Source organism: Mus pahari, chromosome 22 (genome assembly GCF_900095145.1).
Source record: "Mus pahari chromosome 22, PAHARI_EIJ_v1.1, whole genome shotgun sequence".
In the NCBI taxonomy this organism is placed as follows: Eukaryota; Metazoa; Chordata; class Mammalia; order Rodentia; family Muridae; genus Mus; species Mus pahari.
Window position 1 is genome coordinate 50,004,483 of NC_034611.1, and position 20,722 is coordinate 50,025,204.

At 45.0% G+C, this 20,722-nt stretch overlaps 1 protein-coding gene and 1 long non-coding RNA gene across 5 annotated transcripts in view; one reads left to right on the top strand and one right to left on the bottom strand.

The window, feature by feature from the left end:
- Positions 1-14,908, bottom strand: part of LOC110338812 — a 16,191-nt gene extending 1,283 nt beyond the window's left edge. The window contains exons 1-2 of the long non-coding RNA XR_002381315.1: positions 14,844-14,908; positions 8,156-8,249 (exon numbers count right to left, since the gene is read on the bottom strand). This is a non-coding gene — a long non-coding RNA (uncharacterized LOC110338812). The remainder of the gene's footprint in view (positions 1-8,155; positions 8,250-14,843) is intronic.
- The window catches only part of Frmpd1 (FERM and PDZ domain containing 1), a 108,320-nt gene that overhangs the window by 51,317 nt on the left and 36,281 nt on the right, over positions 1-20,722 (top strand). For all 4 annotated transcript variants that reach the window (XM_029533334.1, XM_021222267.2, XM_029533336.1 and 1 more), the window contains exons 3-5: positions 14,597-14,754; positions 15,485-15,587; positions 19,957-20,002. In XM_029533334.1, coding sequence (XP_029389194.1) covers positions 14,597-14,754; positions 15,485-15,587; positions 19,957-20,002 — 307 coding nt within the window. The remainder of the gene's footprint in view (positions 1-14,596; positions 14,755-15,484; positions 15,588-19,956; positions 20,003-20,722) is intronic.

Here is a 20,722-nt window from a genome sequence, read left to right on the forward strand (position 1 = left end):
ACAGAGAAACCCTGTCTCTAAAAACCAAAATAAATAAATAAATAAAAATCAAAATAAACCTTTTAAAAGAAAAAATAGCTAATCCCTCAAATGGCCCCTTGATATGATTTTCTCTTGGTTACATTTTTGTCAACTGGATGTGGGTGAGAGTCATTTGAGAAGAGGGACCATCAGCTGAAAAAAAAAGTCTATACTAGACTGGCCTGTGTACAAATCCTTTGGGCATTTAGTTGATTAATAATTGTTACAGCGGGGGCTGAAGAGATGGCTCAGTGGTTAAGAGCACTAACAGTTCTTCCAGAGGTCCCGAGTTCAATTCCCAGCAACCACATGGTGGCTCACAACCATCTGTAATGGGATCTGATGCCCTCTTCTGGTATGTCTGAAGACAGCAACAGTATACTCATACATAAAATAAATAAATCTTTTTTAAAAAAATTGATGTGGCAGGGCCCATCCTGCTGTGGATGGTGCCACCCCCGGGCAGGTGCTCCTGGCAGACAACAAACTGGGTGAGTCATGCGGAACGCACCAGGAAACCAAGTTCCACCAAGGTCTCTGCTTCAGTTCCTGCCCCTAGGTCCCTGCCTTGAGTTCCCCCTCCCCCAACCCACCCCCAACTTCCTTGGATGATGGACTCTATGGTGACACTGTAGGCTGAAATATAAGCCCTTTTTAATTCCCAAGCTGCTTCCCTCCATGGTACTTTATCAGAGCAATAGAAACACTGCTCTGACAGTTTGTAATTCGTTTATTTATTTTCATTTTTTTATTTACTTCCTGATCACAGCCCCCCTCCCTCCTCTCTTCCCAGTCTTACCTTAAAAAAAAAATCCCTCCCCTCATTGCTCCCTCCCCTTGGGTACCACCCCACCCTGGGGCATCTAGTCAGTCCAAGTACAGAGGCAGGGGATCCAGTGGCAGGGAGTAGAGACTGAAACAACCCAGCTCCACTTGTTAGGGGACCCACATGAAGACCTAACTTCACATTTGCTGCAAATGTGTAGGAAGGAGCCTGGGTCCAGCCCCTGTATACTCCCTGGTTGGTGGCCTAAGCTTTATGAGGCCCCATGGTCCCAGGTTAGTTGACTCTGTCCGACTTCTTGTGGTGGCCTTGATCCCTCTGACCTGCTCACTTTTACCCTCTGCCTGATGTTTGACTGTGGGTCTCTGCATCTGCCTCCATCTGCTGCTGGATAAAGACTCTCAGGAGACATTTGCTAAGTTCTTGTCTGCAAGCATAGCGGAGTATCATTAATAGTGTCAGGAGCTGGCACTCTCACATGGGATGGGTCTCAAGTTGGGGCAGTCAGTGGTTGGCTGTTCCCTCAGTCTCTGCTCCATCTTTATCCCTGCACATCTTGTTAGCAGGACAAATTTTGGGGTTGAAGATTTTGTGAGTGGATTGATGACCCCTTCCTCTCCTGGAAGTCCTGCCTGGCTACAGGAGTTGGCCACTTCAGTCTCTATATCCCCCTCTGGTAGGAATCTCAGCTGGGGTCACCCCCATAAACTCTCCATATCCTCTCCTGTCCCAGGCCTTCAGCTACTCACCAGAGATGCCTCCCTCGCAATTTCTATTCTCCCTTCTAGCCCTCTCTTGCCCCCTCCTCGCCTCCTCTCCTGCCCAGTTCCCCCTCTTCATACATCCTCCATTGGGCTTTCCTTGTTATCCAGTTCCTTTGTGTCTGTGGCTGTAGCATGGTCGTCCTGCACTTTATGGCTAATGTCCATTTATACGTGAGTATATACCATATATGTCCTTTTGGGTCTGGGTTACTTCACTCAGGATGATATTCAAAAGTTCCATACACTTGCCTGCAAAATTCATGATGTCTTTGTTTTAATATCTGAATAGTACTCCATTGTGTCAATGAACCACGTCTTCTGTATCCATTCTTCAGCTGAGGGACATCTGGGTTGTCTTCGGTTTCTGGCTATTATGAATAAAGCTGCTATGAACATAGTCGAGCAAGTGTCCCTGTGGTATACTAGAGGCACCTTTTGGGTATATGCCGAGGAATGGTGTAGCTGGTCTAAGCTAGAACTATTCCCAGTTTTCTGAGAAACCACTAAATTGATTTCTAGAGTGGTTGTTAAAGTTTGCAGTCCAAACAACAATGGAGGAGTGTTCCCCTTGTTCCACATCCTGGCCAGCATGTGCTGTCATTTGAGCTTTTGGTCTTAGCCCTTCTGATTGGTGTAAGGTGGCATCTCAGGTGCCGCAAACCCCAAACTCTGGCCAGCAGAGACGGGGGGGGGGGGAACGACACACACACCAAGGCAAGTTTTCAAGCAACTTCTTTCTCCAACAGCTTTCTTCAACTCCTTTCTTCAACTGAACTCTCTCTCACAGCTTTTTCCCACGGCATTCTTTTTTTTTTTTAAAGATTTATTTATTTATTATATGTATGTACACTGTAGCTGACTTCAGACACTCCAGAAGAGGGCATCAGATCTTGTTACGGATGGTTGTGAGCCACCATATGGTTGCTGGGATTTGAACTCAGGACCTTTTAGAAGAGCAGTCGGTGCTCTTACCCGCTGAGCCATCTCACCAGCCCCTCCCACAGCATTCTTAAACAGCTTTTTCCCACAGCATTTTCCTCCCTCCCCCCGGGGCACATCCTGTTTTCATCAGTCCTCTGACCTAATCCCTCCCCCCTCTCCTGGATCCTTTCAGAGTTCAGCCAGGGAGGCCAGTGAGTCATCAGGCAGACAGCACAGAATGTCAGCAGGCTCATGGAGTTTGGCACATCCGCTCCCCACATATCCCCCTTTTTGTTTAATTAAAATGGCTCTGGGATCGTATCTGTCTTAGGTTGCCCTCAACCATGTCACATCCTTACCTGTCATTGGTGTGATGAACTCATTTTCATCACCCTGTCTTAGGTTGGTATGCACACGTGAGAGTCTTACCCATCATGGATTAATGACCCATCATACTGAGCCAAACATGGGGCGAATTACCTGACTCTATAGCCACCATAGCTTAAGTCAGCAGTTGTTGATCGGCCTGTGCCCGCCTGCATATGAATAACATCCACCACAGCATCTCCAATCACTGCTGTAACGATGATGGCTATGATTCCAAAATCTCTCCTATTCCTTAGGAGCACTGACAACTGACCCTCCTGCACCTCCAGAGGCCAGGGTATGGCTGTGGGTATTCTGGTCACCATCGCCGGGGGGGGGGTCTAGTAGCATTCCAGAAAGCATGTGATATTGGAGCAAAAGAACTAGTCCTATTACTAACTAAAAAGAAAAGGGGAGATACCATACATACAGAAGTAAGTTTACAATTATTTCCCACAGAAAAGTACAGACTCCCCTTCAAGGATACATTAAACAAGGCATTGCAAAGAATCTGGGATAAACACCAGCATAACTGCTAGGGGAAGGGCCTTCACTATTCCCCATAACTCTCTCTCCTGAGCCATCACCATACTTATCGGTAGATTTCTCTCTCCACGGTCATGTCCTCAATCCTGAGGAAAAATGCACCCTTCTCCCCATGTCCATACCAAAACCTGATCCTTCCATAGGACAGACGCAGATTTAGAGAGCAACAACGATCCGCAGCACAACGGCCATCAACATCCAAATTTTAAAAATTAAGACCATCAACATCCAAATTTTAAAAATTAAGAATAAAAAGAATCTTAAATTGTACTCCCATTCCCCCTTTTTGTTTAATTGAAAAAAAAAAGTCGCATTTGCTCTTTCTACAATGCCTTGGCCCTGGGAATTGTAGGGCGGGCCATGAACCAAATGTGAAGAACAGTGGATGTTGCCTTAATTAACCCTACATTTTCCAATTGTTGAACTGCTTGGACCACATACTGGCTATCCGAAATCAAATTAAAGGCCTCTTCAATTTCTAGGAACACTTGTAGGACAGCATGTTTGAGGGCCCTGGGGCAGAGGGCCCCGTGGCCCATTTTTTGGCTTGATTCATCTCTGGACTGGCTCAAGGGGACGACCATCTACATCCCACTTGGATTGGCAGTCCCCCGCCCAATGGTTGCCTTTACGACATCGTGGACATAATTTCGGGCGCCTCACGGGAGCTGCATTCGTTGGCCATGGGCGATTGGGGCAATCTCTTTTAAAATGCCCATCCTGGCCACAGGAAAAGCATCCACCGGTCAGGCCCTCCCGAGCAGCAGGCTGGTTTCCTTGACCTTGTTGACCAGCTTGTAAAATAGCTGCAGCCAACCCTTGATTAGTACTCTCCTCAGCACTCTCCTGTCTTTTAGCCTTGTTTCTTTTCTGCTGATCACTATGTTGAGACATAACCTCCTTTTCTACCTCCTTTTCTAGGTTTTCTGTCCCTTTTGGAGGCTAGACTTTCCTAACTTCGTCCCTCTACCAGGGAGCCTCCTAACTCTGAACCTCGCTTAACTTTGTCCCTGTACTGGGAACCTGACTCCAAACCTCACTTAACTTTGTCTCTGTACCAGGAACTTTAACTCCGTCCAGTAACCCAGGAGCTTAATTTTGTCCCTCCACCGGGGAGCCTCTTCCTAGTGCTAGATTAACTTTTACTTTTTTTACTTTAACTTCGTCCCTATACCAGGAACCTCTTCGTCCCTCCACCGGGGAGCCTCTTCCTAGCACTAGATTAATTCTTACTTCTTCACTTTTAATTTTGTCCCTATACCAAGAGCCTGGCTTCATCCCTCCACTGGGGAGCCTCTTCCTAGTGCTAGATTAATTCTTACTTACCACGGAACTGCCCTGTGGCTCCTTTTTCTCGTCGTAGATGAAACACAATCTGCCTCATTGTCTGAGAAGTGATTCAGGCTCTTGCACAAGTTCCGAAGTTTCTGCCTTTCCTTTTTCTAACTTCTTCCTCTTCTTTCTTCTTAGCCAACCAAACAGCTTCTAATTCCACGAGTTCCATAGTTTCTGCCTTTCCTTTTTCTAACTTCCTCTTCTTTCTTCTTAGCCAACCGAACAGCTTCTAATCTTCCTGTTCCTTCTGCCTGGCTCCTGCTTTTTCTTTCTTTTCTGCTTCTTTCTTAGCCTTTTCCTCTTTTCTTCTTTCTTCACCAGATGCCCTGTTCAGATTCCCTGTACGGGCCACCAGAGCCTTTTCTTCTTTACTTCCCCGTATGGGCCACCAGATGCCGCGAACCCTGAACTCTGACCAGCACAGATGGGGGAAAAAACGACACACACGCCAAGGCAGGTTTTCAAGCAGCTTCTTTCTCCAACAGCTTTCTTCAACTGCTTTCTTCAACTGAACTCTCTCTCACAGCTTTTTCCTACAGCATTCTTAAACAGCTTTTCCCCACGGCATTCTCCTCCCCCCCCNCCCCCCCGGGGCACATCCTGTTTTCATCAGTCCTCTGAGCTCCTTCAAAACAACATTCTCTCCCCCCCCATCCTGTTTTCATCAGTCCTCTGACCTAATCCCTCCCCCTTCTCCTGGATCCTTTCAGAGTTCAGCCAGGGAGGCCAGTGAGTCATCAGGCGGACAAGCACAGGATGTCAGCAGGCTCACGGGACTTGGCACATCTACTCCCCACACTCAGGGTCATTTGGATTTGCGTTTCCTTGATGACTAAGAATGTTGAACCTGTCTTTAAGTGTTTCTTAGCCATTTGAGATTCTTCCGTTGAGAATTCTCCATTTAGCTCTGTACCCCATTTTTAATTGGATTGTTTAGATTATTGATATCTAATTTTTTAGTTCTTTATATATTTTAGATATTAGCCCTCTGTCAGATATAAGATTGGTGAAGAACCTTCCCCAATCTGTAGGTTGCCATTTTGTCCTATTGATGATGTCCTTTGCCCTGCAGAAATTTTCAGTTTCATGAGGTCCCATTTATTATTTGTTGATCTTAGAGACTAAGTCATTGGTGTTCTGTTTAGGAAGTTGTCTTTTTACCAATGAGTTCAAGGCTGTTCCCCACTTTCAATTCTTCTACTATGTTAAGTGTATCTGGTTTGATGCTGAGGTGTTTTTTTTTTTTTATCTACTTGGACTTGAATTTTTTACAAGGTGTTAGATATGAAACTGAACAACTCTCTTCCCAATGAAGAGATAAAAAAAAAAATTAAAGACTTTCTAGAATCCAATGACATGAAGGAAGAGCATATCGCAATTCATGGGACACAATGAAAGCAGTGCTAAGAAGAAAGTTCATAGTACCAAAGGCCTCCATAAAGAAATGAGAAAGTTCGCATAACAGCAATTTTAAAGTACATCTGAAAGCTCTAGAAAAAGAAAGAAGCAAACACACAGCAAGAGTAAAGGCAGGCAGAAAAAAATCAAAATCAGGGTTGATATCAATTAGAAACAAAGAAAAAATACAAAGAATCAATGAAACCAAGAACGGGCTCTATGAGAAACTCAATGAAATACACAAACCCTTAACCAAACTAAAAGGCAGACAGACAGACAGTATCTAAATAAACAAAATCAGAAATGAAAAGGGAAGTATAACAACAGACACCTAAGAAATTCATTTGATCTTCAAAAGCCTGGACTCCAAAAGTTGGAAAAGCTTAAGGAAATGGGTAATTTTCTAGACGATACAGACTGTTTAGAAAGAGCCACATCACAGGGAAATTGTAACATAAAACCTTAACTTGTCATTTTCCTTACAAATAAATGAGGGGTTTTTGGTTCATTTGTTGTTTGTTTGTTTTGAGACAAAGTTTCACTATGTAACCTTAGCTGATCTTAGCTGATCTATCTGGAACTCATAGAGACCTGTCTGTTCCTGCCTCCCAGGAATTGTTGGGTTTTTCTGACACAGGGTTTCTCTGTGTAGCCCTGTTTGTCCTGGAACTCAATTCTGTAGACCAGGCTCACAGATTTGCCTGCCTCCCAAGTGCTGGGATTAAAGATGTGCGCCACTCACCCAGCCTAGTTTTCTTTTGAAATCTTTTTAGGACTAGAGAAATGAGACTGTGCTGGCTTAGAAGCTGATGTTCCCACTTGTCCTTTCTCTGACAGAAGTTATTGTTTCTGTATAGTTAAAGCTCTTCTTTTCCTTGATTCATTTCTTTATTGCATCTAAATTTAAAACAATCTTGACCTGGGGCTGCAGGGATTTCTCAGTCACTAAAAAGCTGTGCTCAGGTCCTTAGCATCCATGTCAAAGCTGGGTAGAGCAGGATATGTCTGGAACTCCAGCAATGGTGGGTCCCAACAACTCGTTGGCAAGCCAGCTCACGCAATGGTGAGCTCCAGGTTCAGTGAGAGCTCCCACCCCCCCCCAAAATAAATTACAAAGCCTGTCTCAAAAAAAGGAAACAAAGGGATTTTGAATATTCTCACAGAGAAGAAATAAATTACCTTGATTTGAATATCATGTGATATATGTAGGTATAATGATACCTAAATAAATATGTACAGTTATATGTCCTATATATGCAAAATTTTATTCAAAAGGAAAAAATAAGATGACGCATGACCGGGAAGGCATCCAGCATCAACCTCTGGCCTACACACACACACACACACATACACACACACACATTTTTTTTTAAATCTTGACCTAATGGAAGTTTTACTCTTTAATTGAGCATAGTTTAAGATACTCTATTTTTAGTTCTTCAATGTTGAATTTATTTTAATATAATCTAGGACATAAAAATATAGCTTGATTCCCCACCCTCCAGGATAGTAAGCAGTTGTGAGTTACTTTGCCTGTGTAATTCACAGGTCTCTTGCTTCGTCCTGACTCGGATGATAACTGTTCCTGGGCCATTGAACTTATAGATTCCTTTATATTGCTATGTTAAAACCACTTATATTAATTGTATCATACACCTCATTTCCTGTTAAACCAGGCTTCGTTTCCAGAGCTTTTGCTTCCACTTGCTGTTTCTGCCACACTGAATAATTTCACCTGGTTATTAATACAAGCATGACATTGACTAAAGTTTCTAATCTTTAGAGATGAGAGCTCTACATTTCAAAATTAGTTTTATCTTTAAGCTCAAAAATGATTTCTTTCAATTTAGCTTGACTCTCAGAACTGAATGTAGTGCACATATGTACACACACGTATGCACACACACACACACACACACACGTATGTACATATGGCATCTCAGTGTCACAAGCCCCTCCTACTGGCTTTACACCCATCTCAGACTTATTTGTCCAGCCCCATTATACATAGCCTACTTACCATGAAGTAGAGGTGGCTTTGTCTATCTTTTCCAATATTCCTAATAATAAATGATAGTACCTTTCAGGTACTAGATTTTCTATTGCTTCTTGACCTGTGAGCAAAGTAGAAATAATTGAGCATAGTCTGGAAGACAAGCTCTTATACTGGCCGTGAACTCAGTGTTGGATCAGGCTGGCTGAAACATGGGGGATCCTGCACCAGCTTCCCAAGTATTGGGAATTACATACTTGTACCACCGTGTCTAGCTCCAAATCATGTTTAAAGTAGTAACAGGCCTGGAGATATACTATAGTAATATCACTTTCCCAGTGTATGTAAGGCCCTGGGTTCTATCCCTCATACCACAAAATAATGACTAGTAAGGATGTAAAGTATCCCCTCCAGTGTGGGAGTGCTACACTCACAGCATCTACATTGACTGCCCGCCTAGATACTGTCACAACACCAGAACATTCCTCTGACTGTGACAACAGGCTAACTCCCTTTTCGATACAGACCCGCCGCTATCCCAGCTTTTTCTGAATACATTTCAAGGTATAAAATCTGGTTTATACCAGAGTCAGTTTCTAAAAATCACTGAAGCTAAACATAATAAGGTGTTTAAACATAGATTCAAAACTGCTTCTCCGCAAGCTGCTGGGACACGAGAGTGACTCTGCACAGAAGTAAGATACACTTCCCAGGGTATCAGTGAACAGAGGAGAGGCCAAAGGATTTTGGAAGCAAAATCTATTTCCACCTGGCGCTATTTTCTTTTTCAGTGTTACTGATCAGGTCAGCATTAACTTATGACCCATGAGATTTAGCATTAACCTCTACAAACTGTTTAGATGAATTGACCGTGTTTTCTGTGCTTCTGCCTTAGGGGTAAATCCAGTTATCTAATGGGTACTCCATTAGCGCAATGAGGAGTCTTCTGCTATTTGGTTGTAAGCTCAGAGAAATGGCCTCCAACTTATGATTGGAGAGCACTAGGCATTGCCACAGTGGTAGACAGATGGTTGGAGGGCACCAGGCATTGCCACAGTGGTACACAGATGGTTAGGGGGCACCAGGCATTGCCACAATAGTAGACAGATGGTTGGGGGGGCACCAGGCATCGACATAGAGGTAGACAGATGTGGTTTTGGATCACCATTTAGTTTTCTATTTAAAACATATCTCAGACGAGGACATTTCATTGTAGAAACCATTTCTTCCAGTGACTGTCAAATATTAAATGTTCTCTTCCAGAGAGACCAGTTTGTTCATGTACTTACATAATCTCTCTCCAAGCAAAAGCTAGATGTAGCCTTTGGGGAAAATGTCAACTCCAGTCTTTGAGCCAAAGTCACAAATGCTATCCAGGGATTAATAAACACAATGGGACCTTGTTTGTCTTCCACTGTTAAAGAGTACACCCTCTAAAGGAAAAGTGTCAGATAACTGAAGCCCACGCACCGAGGAAGCACAGAGATAGAGGGAGTCAGTCGGAACCCCATGGTGAGAGGGTTCCGTGCTCTTTCTTTTATTCTCCAAATAGTTACTGAGTTACTGAGTTACTGAGTTACTTTGGCTGGCTCTGAATTCTTCACATGGATTACGAAAGGTTCAACTCTCAAAATGTGAACTACAACCTAGAGAGGACAGCAGAGTTTACAGTGGCCATTCTAAATGTGGGGTCTATTTGAAATAAGGCTACTACTAGTGGGGTACGAAGGCGAGGACCTGTAATCCCAGCCTCCGCTCTTGCCTCCACTCAGGAGGCAGAGGCAGGAGGATCCTCAGTTACGTAGAGAGTTTGAAGCCAATCTGGATCACACAAGAGCATAAGACATGCTCAGAAAAACAAAGGGAGGTGCCGGGAGATGACTCAGTGGGTAAACGTGCCTGCCATACAACTTGACGACCTGAGTTCCAACCCTGGAAACTCTAAGCTCGGCGTGGCATGTGCTCCTCATCCCAGAACATTTATTGTAAGAAGGGACACAGAGGCAGGAGAATCATTTGAAAGCTTAAAGGCCAGCTGTTCTGGAGCATGGAGCATGTTCCCAGAAACAAGAGAGAACCTACTGGACGATAGTAGCTCATACCTCTAATCCCAGCACTCAGGAGGCCTCGGATCTCTGTGAGTTCAAGACCAGCCTGGTCTACAGAACAAGTCTCAGGACAGCCAGGGTTACACAGAGAAACCCTGTCTCAAAAAACTTACAAAACCAAAACAAAACAAAAAAAAACCCTGCCCCAACAAAGTGTAGACAGCAAAGTATAGAACTGACTCGTAAAGGTCATCCTGTGACCTGTATATGGGGCAGGAAGTGGGTAGATATGGTTCTGTGGGCACATTCAACAAATGGAGATACTACTGCCAAAATCATAAGACTGTGTAGGAGTTGGACAGGTTGGATATGTTGAGAATGAAAATGCAGATAAAGATGAGTATGTGTTATGCGTGTGTATGTGTGTGTGTGTGTGTGTGTGTGTGTGTGTGTGTAAGCGTGCGTGAGTATGACTGTATGTTGGATCCCAGCACCCATCGGGTGGCTCACAATCACCTGTAACTCCAATTCCAGGGGATCCAATGCCCTATGTTGGTCACCAAGGGTACCAGGCATGTATGTAGTGCACATACATGCATGCAGACAAACACTCACACACATGAAATAATAAATTTAATAAAAACTGAAAACTAGCAACAATAAAACAAAAAACAAGATCCAGTCTCTTTATGAAAGCCAAAATCAGGCTGGAGAGATGGCTCAGCAGTTAAGAGCACTGACTGTTCTGCCAGAGGTCCTGAGTTCAATTCCCAGCAACCACATGGTGGCTCACAACCATCTGTATTGGGATCTGATGCACTTTTTAGTGTGTGTCTACAGACAGCTGCAATGTACTCATATAAATAAAAAAATAAATACTTAAAAAAAAAGCCAAAATTCCTTCTGTGTTTAATATGAGGAGCTAACATAATCTGTTAAGTTACATATCCCAGCATTCCTCAGTGGTGGCTATGACCCCGCTGTTGCTACCGCTGTTATTATTGTTCCCATTAACTAATAAATTTTTTTTTCCTTTTTTGGATTTTGAAGGCAGTCTCAGGTAGCCTGAGCCAGCCTAATTCACTGTGAAGCCAAGGATGACCTTGAACTCTCAGTCTGTCTTCCTCTGCCTCCCAAGTGCTAGAATTACAGGTATGTGCCACCACGCCTGGACTTATTTTTCCAAGTTTTTTTTTTAATCTGAGAGAATTTCTAATCCATGTGACATTAAATCTGTGTTTTAATGGAGCGCTTTTATTGTTCTGTGTTTAATCCTCTCCCTACCCCAGCAACCCAGTCTGACTAGTACCGGATTTGTCTTCCTCTATGGCCTTAGTGACAGTTTCATCATCCCCCTTAAATAAATCTCCCGAACCCTGAGTTAACGAATACACACCACTAAGTTTGTTAGCTGAGTTTCTGATGGTGCCTCCCAGCTGCTTAACATTAGCTCATTAAAAACGCCTGGCATCGAATGCATCTTCACCTAATCTGTTTTTAATGAGTTGCTGGAGTCTTACTGTGGCTGTTTTATTTTATCCTCCAATTCCACCAATTTCTTTTATAGCCCTGGAAAAAGGTGGAGGTCAGAGGGATGTTTCAGTGCAAAAAAAAAAAAAAAGGGCGTGTCATGCAGGCCTTCCAGCCTGGGTTCAACCCTCAGAACCAAGTAAATGTGGAAGAACAGAACACACACACACATACATACATATACACACACATGCGCACTCACATGCATGTGCACACATACATGACACACATTAAATAAAATTAAATTAAAACGGAGAAAGGTGATTCATGATCTCTTTCTGTGTTTATTTCTCCTATCATTTTCATCCCTGATTCAATATTAAAGTTTTCTTCTGTAACATTAACTAGCCGTAGTACCCTTTGTTGTTTTAAAAGCACAGATAATTGTTTTTTTCATGACTTGTTTTATGTGTATGAATGTCTTGCCTGCATGTGTGTATATGTGTGCACTGTGCATGTTTGACCCCGGGGTGTACAGAGGCCACCGTGGGCACCACATTCCCTGGATGTCAAGTTGCAGACAGTCGTCAGCTGCCTGTGTTCAGCAGGAGCACCTGAGTCCCCTGCAAAAGCACCAAGTGCTCTCGACAGCTGAGCCATCAGCGTGGCTCCATCTTCCTGCGTTGCTCAGGCTGGCCTTGAATGCAAAGGCTCTCCTGTCATCCTGTCTCAGCCTTCCAGCAGAGAACAACAGATGTGCCTGGCAGCCATTTATAGCTGTAAAGTTTCTGGTCTGGAGGGATGGCTTAGTGGTTAAGAGCACTTGCTGTAATCTGGAGTTCGGTCCTCAGCACCCACATTTGGTGACTCACAACTACCTGCAAATCTAACTCTAGAGGATCCAATGCCCTCTTCTGACCCCAAGGGTACTTGAAGTTGTGTGTACATACACACAGATATGCACTTACATACATATAAATTTAATATTTTTTGCATTGGTTTTTTTTTTTTTTTCTTTTTTGGTTTTTCGAGACAAGGTTTCTCTGTATAGCCCTGGCTGTCCTGGAACTCACTTTGTAGGCCAGGCTGGCCTTGAACTCAGAAATCCTCCTGCCTCTGCCTCCCAAGTGCTGGGATTAAAGGCTGGCCACTTTGCCCAGTGCCTTGTTTCTCTAAGGCAGTCTCAGGTAGCACATTGTGGCTTTGAACTCCTAAGCCTCCTGCCTCTGCCTTTCAAATGCTGGCATTACAAGTATGGGCTGCTATGCCTTGCTCTTTTGGAGCGGGGCGGGAGGGGGGACAGGGTTTACACACACACACACACACTACACGAACACACAACACACATACACTGTATGTGGCGAGGGCTGGGGTTGTAGGTATACTCACTCTGCTTGACTTAAAGTTTGGCTTTTAATTGGGACTATGATTTAAGTCATGTACATTTTCATGACTTCCTGCCTTGAGTTAGGTCCCTTTGCAGATCCTTCCTTTTGTATTAGCATATGCACTTCCTTAGAGGGCCCCTACCCCCACCCTGTCCCTGCTTCTAAGCAGTGGGGCTCAGTCATCTCTGTAGTCTCAGAAAACTGGCTCTGAGGGACTGTTTAATACTTCCTGGGTTTTGTTTGGTGTTGAGGTCATTATAAATGACAGCGCCTGATAGGTTAGGTCCTGTTGCATCAGTCAGAGTTCCTGACAGTGTTTAGTAAATAGATGAGAATCAGTTACAGACAGTAACTGCAGGGGCCTGAGGGGGCTGTTACCCCTCCACAGCCCTCCTGTTTATAATAAAGGTCAACGCCTTGGCCCATCACTCTTGGCCCTTCCTCAGAATCAACCACTGAGTGATAGAGCGGAAACAACCATTTGCTGCTGCAGACAGATGAAAAATAGTTTGTGATTTGCTTCACGGTTTTAAGAGATGGGAAAATACAGCTTTCGACTTACCTGCTTTTAGATGTAGAGAGAATATGCATGTTTTTAGAGATTAATACTGAGGCAGCTCTTGCTATCTGGAATTTCATATAGAAATCCTCACAGTTTCAAAGCTTAGCAAATAAAAAAAGTGCATTATAAAGGTAAAGAGATAAGCCAGCTAAGGCACATCCATATATAAAATAGCCCAGCCGTAAATATCGAAGCAGATTACCCCCAGGCTGGAGAGATGGCTCAGAGGTTAAAGCACTGGCTACTCTTGTAGAGAACCAGACTTCGGTTCCCAGCATTCATGTTTGTAGCTTATATCCTCCTGTAGTTCCAGCTCCAGGGGAACCTCTTCTGCCTTCCCATGCACGCGCGCGCGCGCGCACACACACACACACACACAAATACACACACGACACACACATGACAAACACAGACATACATGGACACAAAGTGAAATGTTCAAACATTAACTCTTCGTCCCTGTTCTTTCTGTGGTTTTCCTTCTCCTCTCAAGCCATCCGTCCATCCGTCCCACTGGAATACCTGTCAATTCATCTGCTCTTCTAGTCGTTGACTCTGTAGGCAGAGCTATTTATGTCTAGGTCCAACTCAAACCCTACCTCTTCCAGGCAGGACTTCCTGTCCTCGTCTGTCCCTGTTCTTCAGCCTTCTGGTGTCCACAGCATCCCATGACGTCACTCCAGGGCATGGTGCTAAGACAACTTGATGTTGTCTTCAGTATTGTGCCTTATCTTGCTGAGCACTTAAGACAGAGGCAGAAAGCTGAGTGAGGCCAGTCTGGGCTGTGTAACCATACCTTGTCTCCAAACATGAAGGGCTGTGGATTTAGCTTGCTGGCAGAGCTCTTGCTTGCCACAAACAGAGCCCTGGTTCGAGCCCAGCCCTGAAAGAAAAAGCTTTGCCTCCGACTTTTCTCTGCCATCCTTGGGCTGACCAGGCATGGTAGCCTCCTTTTGAAGTTCTGCGTATCCGTTTTACCATCTGACTCCTTCTCTTCTAGGGCTAAAGTCGCTGCAGCTGATGGGCCATCCGGGAACCCAGCCCAGGCGCTCACGCCAGTGAGGCACACAGTAACCCTAGACAAAGATGCCCTCCTCCAGAGCTATGGGTTCCACATTTCTGAGACTCTTCCCCTCACAGTGGTGGCTGTCACAGCAGGTAGGGGCTGATGGGGACCAGGGAGTCGCTGGGCTTCTCTCCACCCCACCCCCACCCCCTGACCTGTAGAAAAAGGCAGACCTTGATACCTGAGAAGCTGGGAAATTCTGACCCCCTCCTAGGGCTTTCCACTTTCCTTTGGTGCAGGATGGAGGGGCCCCAGGAACACTTGCTCCTCTGAGCCCTAGACTCCCACTGGCCTTGGCCAGGGCTCCTGCACTCCCATGGCTCCCAGGCCTGTGTTGGGCAGGAAAGGTATTTGGATAAGCTGGCTCTCCTCTTGGACGCCTGCATGTCCCGGCTGGCAAGTTTCTGTGGAGAGAATAATAGAAACGATTGATTTGCTTTCACTCTGTCCCTGTGAAATCTAGGCTGTGCCCAAGGGGAGAGGAGCCGGCCGGGAGAGTCTTTGTTTTCATGCTTGGTGTTAGGTTTGATGCTGGTTCAAATGCACTAACTTCCGTTTATCTATGTAAGAATGTACACACACTCAATTCCTTGGCCGGTGGTGACAATTTGGACACAAATTGTCCTTTTCTTTCTGTGGCCAGTCTCCACCATCTCTTGAAACAGATGGGAAGTAGGTACCTTTCCTGTGGTTTATACTGAGAAAAACCATGCTCTATATGAGCCAGTGTCTAAGGGACCTAGGCTGCCATGCCAAGGTGCCTTGTGACTGGTGGTGGCTCCCCTTCTGGGCCTGAGCAGTTACCTGTTTTCTATCCAACAGGCGGCTCTGCTCATGGCAAGCTTCTCCCTGGTGATCAGATTCTCCAAATGAACAATGAGCTGGCTGAAGACCTTTCCTGTGAGCGAGCGGCCGACATTCTCAGGTACTCACCTGTCTTACGGAATCCAGTCGGAATCCAGTCAGTCGGTTGATCGGATAGCAAAGTGAACCCTCAGGAAGGCTGTGGCTGGCCTGTCCCCTTTAAAGCATCAGAGCAGTTCCAGCTCAGACGGTGGCATTTTGGCTATGACAGTAATGACAGTATTATGATCTGCCGTCTTCTACCTGGCACTGTTGTTGGATAAATATCACACTGTGAACCCCACCAGAGATTGTGTTATTTACTGAAAAACAAAAACAAAACTGTTTCTAGTTGTGATGTGTCTCATCCCTTAACACACACCTATAGTTCCTCTGGCTGGAATACAAACACACCCTTAGTACATACCTTTAATCCCAAACAGCAAAGATAAAGTTAGTTTGTAGAAGGAAGCCCCCATATTTGAAAGTGATGTCTAATTGAGAGGTAGACAAAGTGATGAATCAGAAAAAGATCTGACAGAACAGGACATGCCCAACTCTCATGAGAAGAGAGAGAGAATTAACATAGGAGGGAGCAGCATAGAGGGAGAGGAGAAGGAGGAGTTTTATAGAGAGGGTGCAGTGAGAGAACAAGCTAGACGCAGGTGAAGACAGAATAAGCCAGAGAATGAGAAGGAGCCAGAAGATTGGCATATACTACCAAAATTAGTATGAGGCCAAGCAGAGCAATTCAGTCGAAATCTGAAAGAAGCCATATTGAGTCAGTCATCGTAGAGGGGAGTTTTGAGCCAGACAGCTGAATTGAACCTTCTAGCCAGAGCTCCGAAAGAACTAGAAAGGATGAACTTATTCAGCAGTAAGTCTCAGAGGCTGGAAACAGTCTAGGCCTAGATTAGATCGTACGGAGGCTGGAAGCTTCCAGGACTAAGCCTAGGTCAGCAAACTGAGGCAGTGAGCCTCGGAGACAACAATTACATTAGGTGAATAAAAGTTGCCTTTACATCCCAGCACTTGGGAGGCAGAGGCAGGTGGATTTCTGAGTTCAAGGCCAGCCTGGTCTACAAAGTGAGTTCCAGGACAGCCAGGGCTACACAGAGAAACCCTGTCTCGAAACACCAAAAAAAAAAAAAGAAAAAAAAAGTTGCCTTTACAGGTATGGCTTGCTCTCTTCTGCCTGCCTATAGAACTTTGGCAGGCATAGAATGCATATTTATCAAACCTCCACTAGGTCTAAAACTCCATGCTAAGCACTGTAGCGCGTAAGTGTACGGGTGGATACTGCGTAGGCCCTACCCTGGGAGGAGTGATAGTAGCATATGACAAAACTTGAAGGAAACAGATGCCAGTATTTGTCTGTAATCCTGTCACTGGCTTCTCGAGTGTCCTATTACAGCCTGACTGGCATACACATGGTTTGGTGATGTGGCACCTACAGCTTTCTGTGGTGTTGTTGAGATTTACACAAATGCTTCCCTATCTGCCTGGACCTTCCCAAGCAAGAGCAAGACATGTGTACAGAGGGTACTCCATAAGATAAGAGAACATGTGGCACTGAGAATTGGCCACCCTCCATTAAAGGTGGGCAAAAAAGACAGTAGGGAAAGGCTAGCAGTGTGTGTCAGGATATTTGCAGCCTTAGGCTTTTAAATGTCCACTCAGCACTGCTTTGTGACTTGGATAGTCATAGAGCTAAGAAGCAGGGCTCAATGAGAGTAGCAACTGCTTTCTGAGAGCTGGTTGGCCTGGCTTCGGGTTGGTACGCTCATCTGTGAGCGTCTCTGAGGCAGCAGGAATAGGTAGCATCCACACAGCCAGAGAAGGAGGAACTAAAGATGCAGAACGCCATGTCCGCCCTTGGGGAGCACAGTCTCACTGTGGAGACAGACAGTTCCAGTTAAGACTCACTGAGAACCTAGGAAGCCAAACCCGACGTTGCTTCAGGAATGCCAGAGGCATAATTGAAGTCGGTGAAGCAGGCAGGAAAGGATTCGATGATTTTATTTAAAAATGAGTATAGAAACCTCAAAGTTTGCTTTCTAGGTTACTGGGCTGTTTTCCCAAAGAGGATCATTCCCAACAGATTTTTTTTTTTAGTACTACTAATACTTCTGTCAGTTTTAAACTCCGAGGGATCAACAAATGCATTTATAACTTTATAACTTTAAGCCACAGTGTAGAGCTGGATGTTTAGGTAACACTTGATCCCCCTCTGCTCACGGAGCATCTAGTCTGGGCAAGGAACCCTGAGAGGCAAAGGCAATCTGCTCCTGGTCGCTGCCTGCAAGCCTGTGCATATCAACGTGGTGCACACCCTTCTGAGAGGAGGCTAAGGGAGCTCAGCAGAAAGTAGAGTCCAGAAGCCAGGCTATAAACACAGGGGACTCCCAGAAGCAAAGAAGAATTCAGAAGTATTTCAGTTGTACCCTATTCATCCATCCATCCATCCATGCATACATTCATTCATTCATGCATGCATGCATACATTCATTCATTCATGCATTCATTCATTCATGAGGCTGTGTCTCATATATTCAGACTGGCTGGCCTCAAACTCCTATGACTTTGAGCTTTACATTTTCCAGGCCCCACCTCTGCAGTACTAGGAGGCAGGTGTGTGTCACCACACCCAGACCATGTGACACTGGGGACCAAATCCCGGGTTTTATGCATGCTAGGCAAGCACGGTGCAGCTGGGTTCCATGCCCCTGGGGCAGGACCTTTCCTGCCAGGTAGAACGTGGGTGATGCTCCGGGTAAATTAATGAACTTGGACAGTAGGATGCGGGCAGAGGTGTGCTGAACGCTTCCCTTTGCCCTAAGAAACATTCTGCGGGCTAGAGAGATGGCTCAGCAGTTTAGAGCACTGACTACTCTTCCAGAGGTCCTGAGTTCAATTCCTAGCAACCACATGGTGGCTCACAACCATCTATAATGAGATCTGATATATATATATATATACATACATATATATATATATATATGTATGTATATATACATACATATATATATATATGACAAATTTTAAGATTTAAATAGATAATTTTTAGAAAAGAAAAGAAAAGAAACATTCTGGTAGGTAAATCCTAAATTATGGAGGGTTGTGAGTGCCAATATAGCAAGATGCAGTGTCATTTCCCCGGAGAGGGGTGGGCAGGGAAGGCTTTTGACTGAGTGGTGCTGTGACTCTGCCCCTGCCCCTGTGTGCATGGAGATCTCTGCATGGACTGCTCTTGTTGCTTGATGTCCTGGGTCTGAAAGCAAGGCATATTTTTCATTCATTTTTATTGAAAAGGGTAAACAGACAGGCTCAGACAGACAGACAGACAGACACAAAACTCCAGAATAACCTGACAATTACAGCAACAAAATCTGTCTCTAATTTCTCCAAAGATCTCTGAGGTCCAGCATCCTTTGTACCACACTGTGATCTTGGGTCCTTTGTGACTTACCTCTGAAGAGGCCTGTGCTCATGTGAACTGGAGCAGAAGCAACACCTAGACAGTGGTAACCCTCAGGTTGAGCTTAAGCATTAGAGGGGATTATGTACCCCTTCCATTGACCTAAACGTTTGTATTGGAAGAAGGCAAATGGAAGCTTCAAACTGCTTCTTTTTGTAGGTGTGGCAAGGTGGTGGGGGTGTGAGGTGGATGGGGGTGAGGTTCCACTCGTGCTCCTTCTTGGTCCCTTCTAAAAGAAAGTGGAGATGTGACAGTTACCTATCAGATCACCTTTGAAATCTCCACGCTAATTTGAGACAGAACTGTCTCTTGATTCTATGTTTGGGCTCACTGCAGTGACTTGTATGCCCAAACACTATAGACTAATTGGCTCTTATCTGATAGGCGCTATCTACTGAGGAATGTTTAGCCCGTGTGTTTTGAAACAGGAGGCCAGATTACCTGTGCTGTCACTGTGCAAAAACAAAACAAAATAAAACAAACCACACACACAAACTGGCCAATATTCACTGCATGAGCTTTCTACCGCTGACACTAAAGGAAGCCCCTTGAGGGCAGAGTGGACAGATGGAAGAACCGGGCATCTGGACAGAAGGAGCATCGAGCCAAAGAAGCCTTTCTAAAGAGTAGGGTCCACTCTACTCTAAAGAGTAGTACCACAGTCACCACACACAGATACTCATAGACACACACATACTCGCGCGAACACACACTGAGACAGACACAGACACACAGGTGCACACACACACACACACATACACATACACACACACACGCACACAGATACACACAGGGACACACACACAGAGACAGACACACAGATGCGTGTACACACACACAGATACACACAGAGACACACACACACAGAGACAGACACACAGANNCACACACACACACAGAGATACACACAGACACACACAAACACACATATAGATGACTGAAACCTTTTCTTTTACCCTTTTCTGTTTTTCAGGGAAACTGAAGATGTTCTTTCAATTACAGTTGTCCGCTGCACATCGGTAAACCTCTCTTTTTGTTCTATATGTTAGTTTCACTCTCCCTGATCTGAAGACACTGATGCTCCTTAAAGATATCCCGTATTCAGTAGGGCAGAGGGCAGAGGGCAGAGGGTGGCAGCTGCCAGACATTGGATGGCTAGTCAGCCAATGTGGCCTGAAGCCCTCCTGGTCATAGGTGCTGTGAAGGAAACAGATATGGTCCAGGCCTTAGGGACCTGCTGCTCAGGGGAGGAGACCATCTGTGATGCACAGTGTGCTAATGGAGGGGACATCAAACCGGGAGCTCCAAGACAGGCTTGGGGGAACGACTTTGGACAAGTCTCTCCTTCAAGTTTTCACTGGGTAAAACAGTACAAGACAGTAACTGCCTTGTCTGTCTGATGGATCGTCCAAAGCACCAAATGAAGTGCTGGGGGTGACCGTTTTATCAGCTGAGGCCAATCACAAGGCAGGATGTAAGTGTGATGACCTCAATGCAGGAAAACTCGTGGGATCAAGTGTAAGAGCAAACTGACCAAGGAGGAGATGTTGACAAAAAAAAGAAAAAAAATTCACCTTTTAAGAATTTAACTAAACAAGCGGGGCGGTGGTAGCACACGCCTTTAATCTCAGCACTTGGGAGGTAGAGGCAGGCGGATTTCTGAGTTCGAGGCCAGCCTGGTCTACAGAGTGAGTTCCAGGACAGCCAGGGCTACACAGAGAAACCCTGTCTCAAAAAAG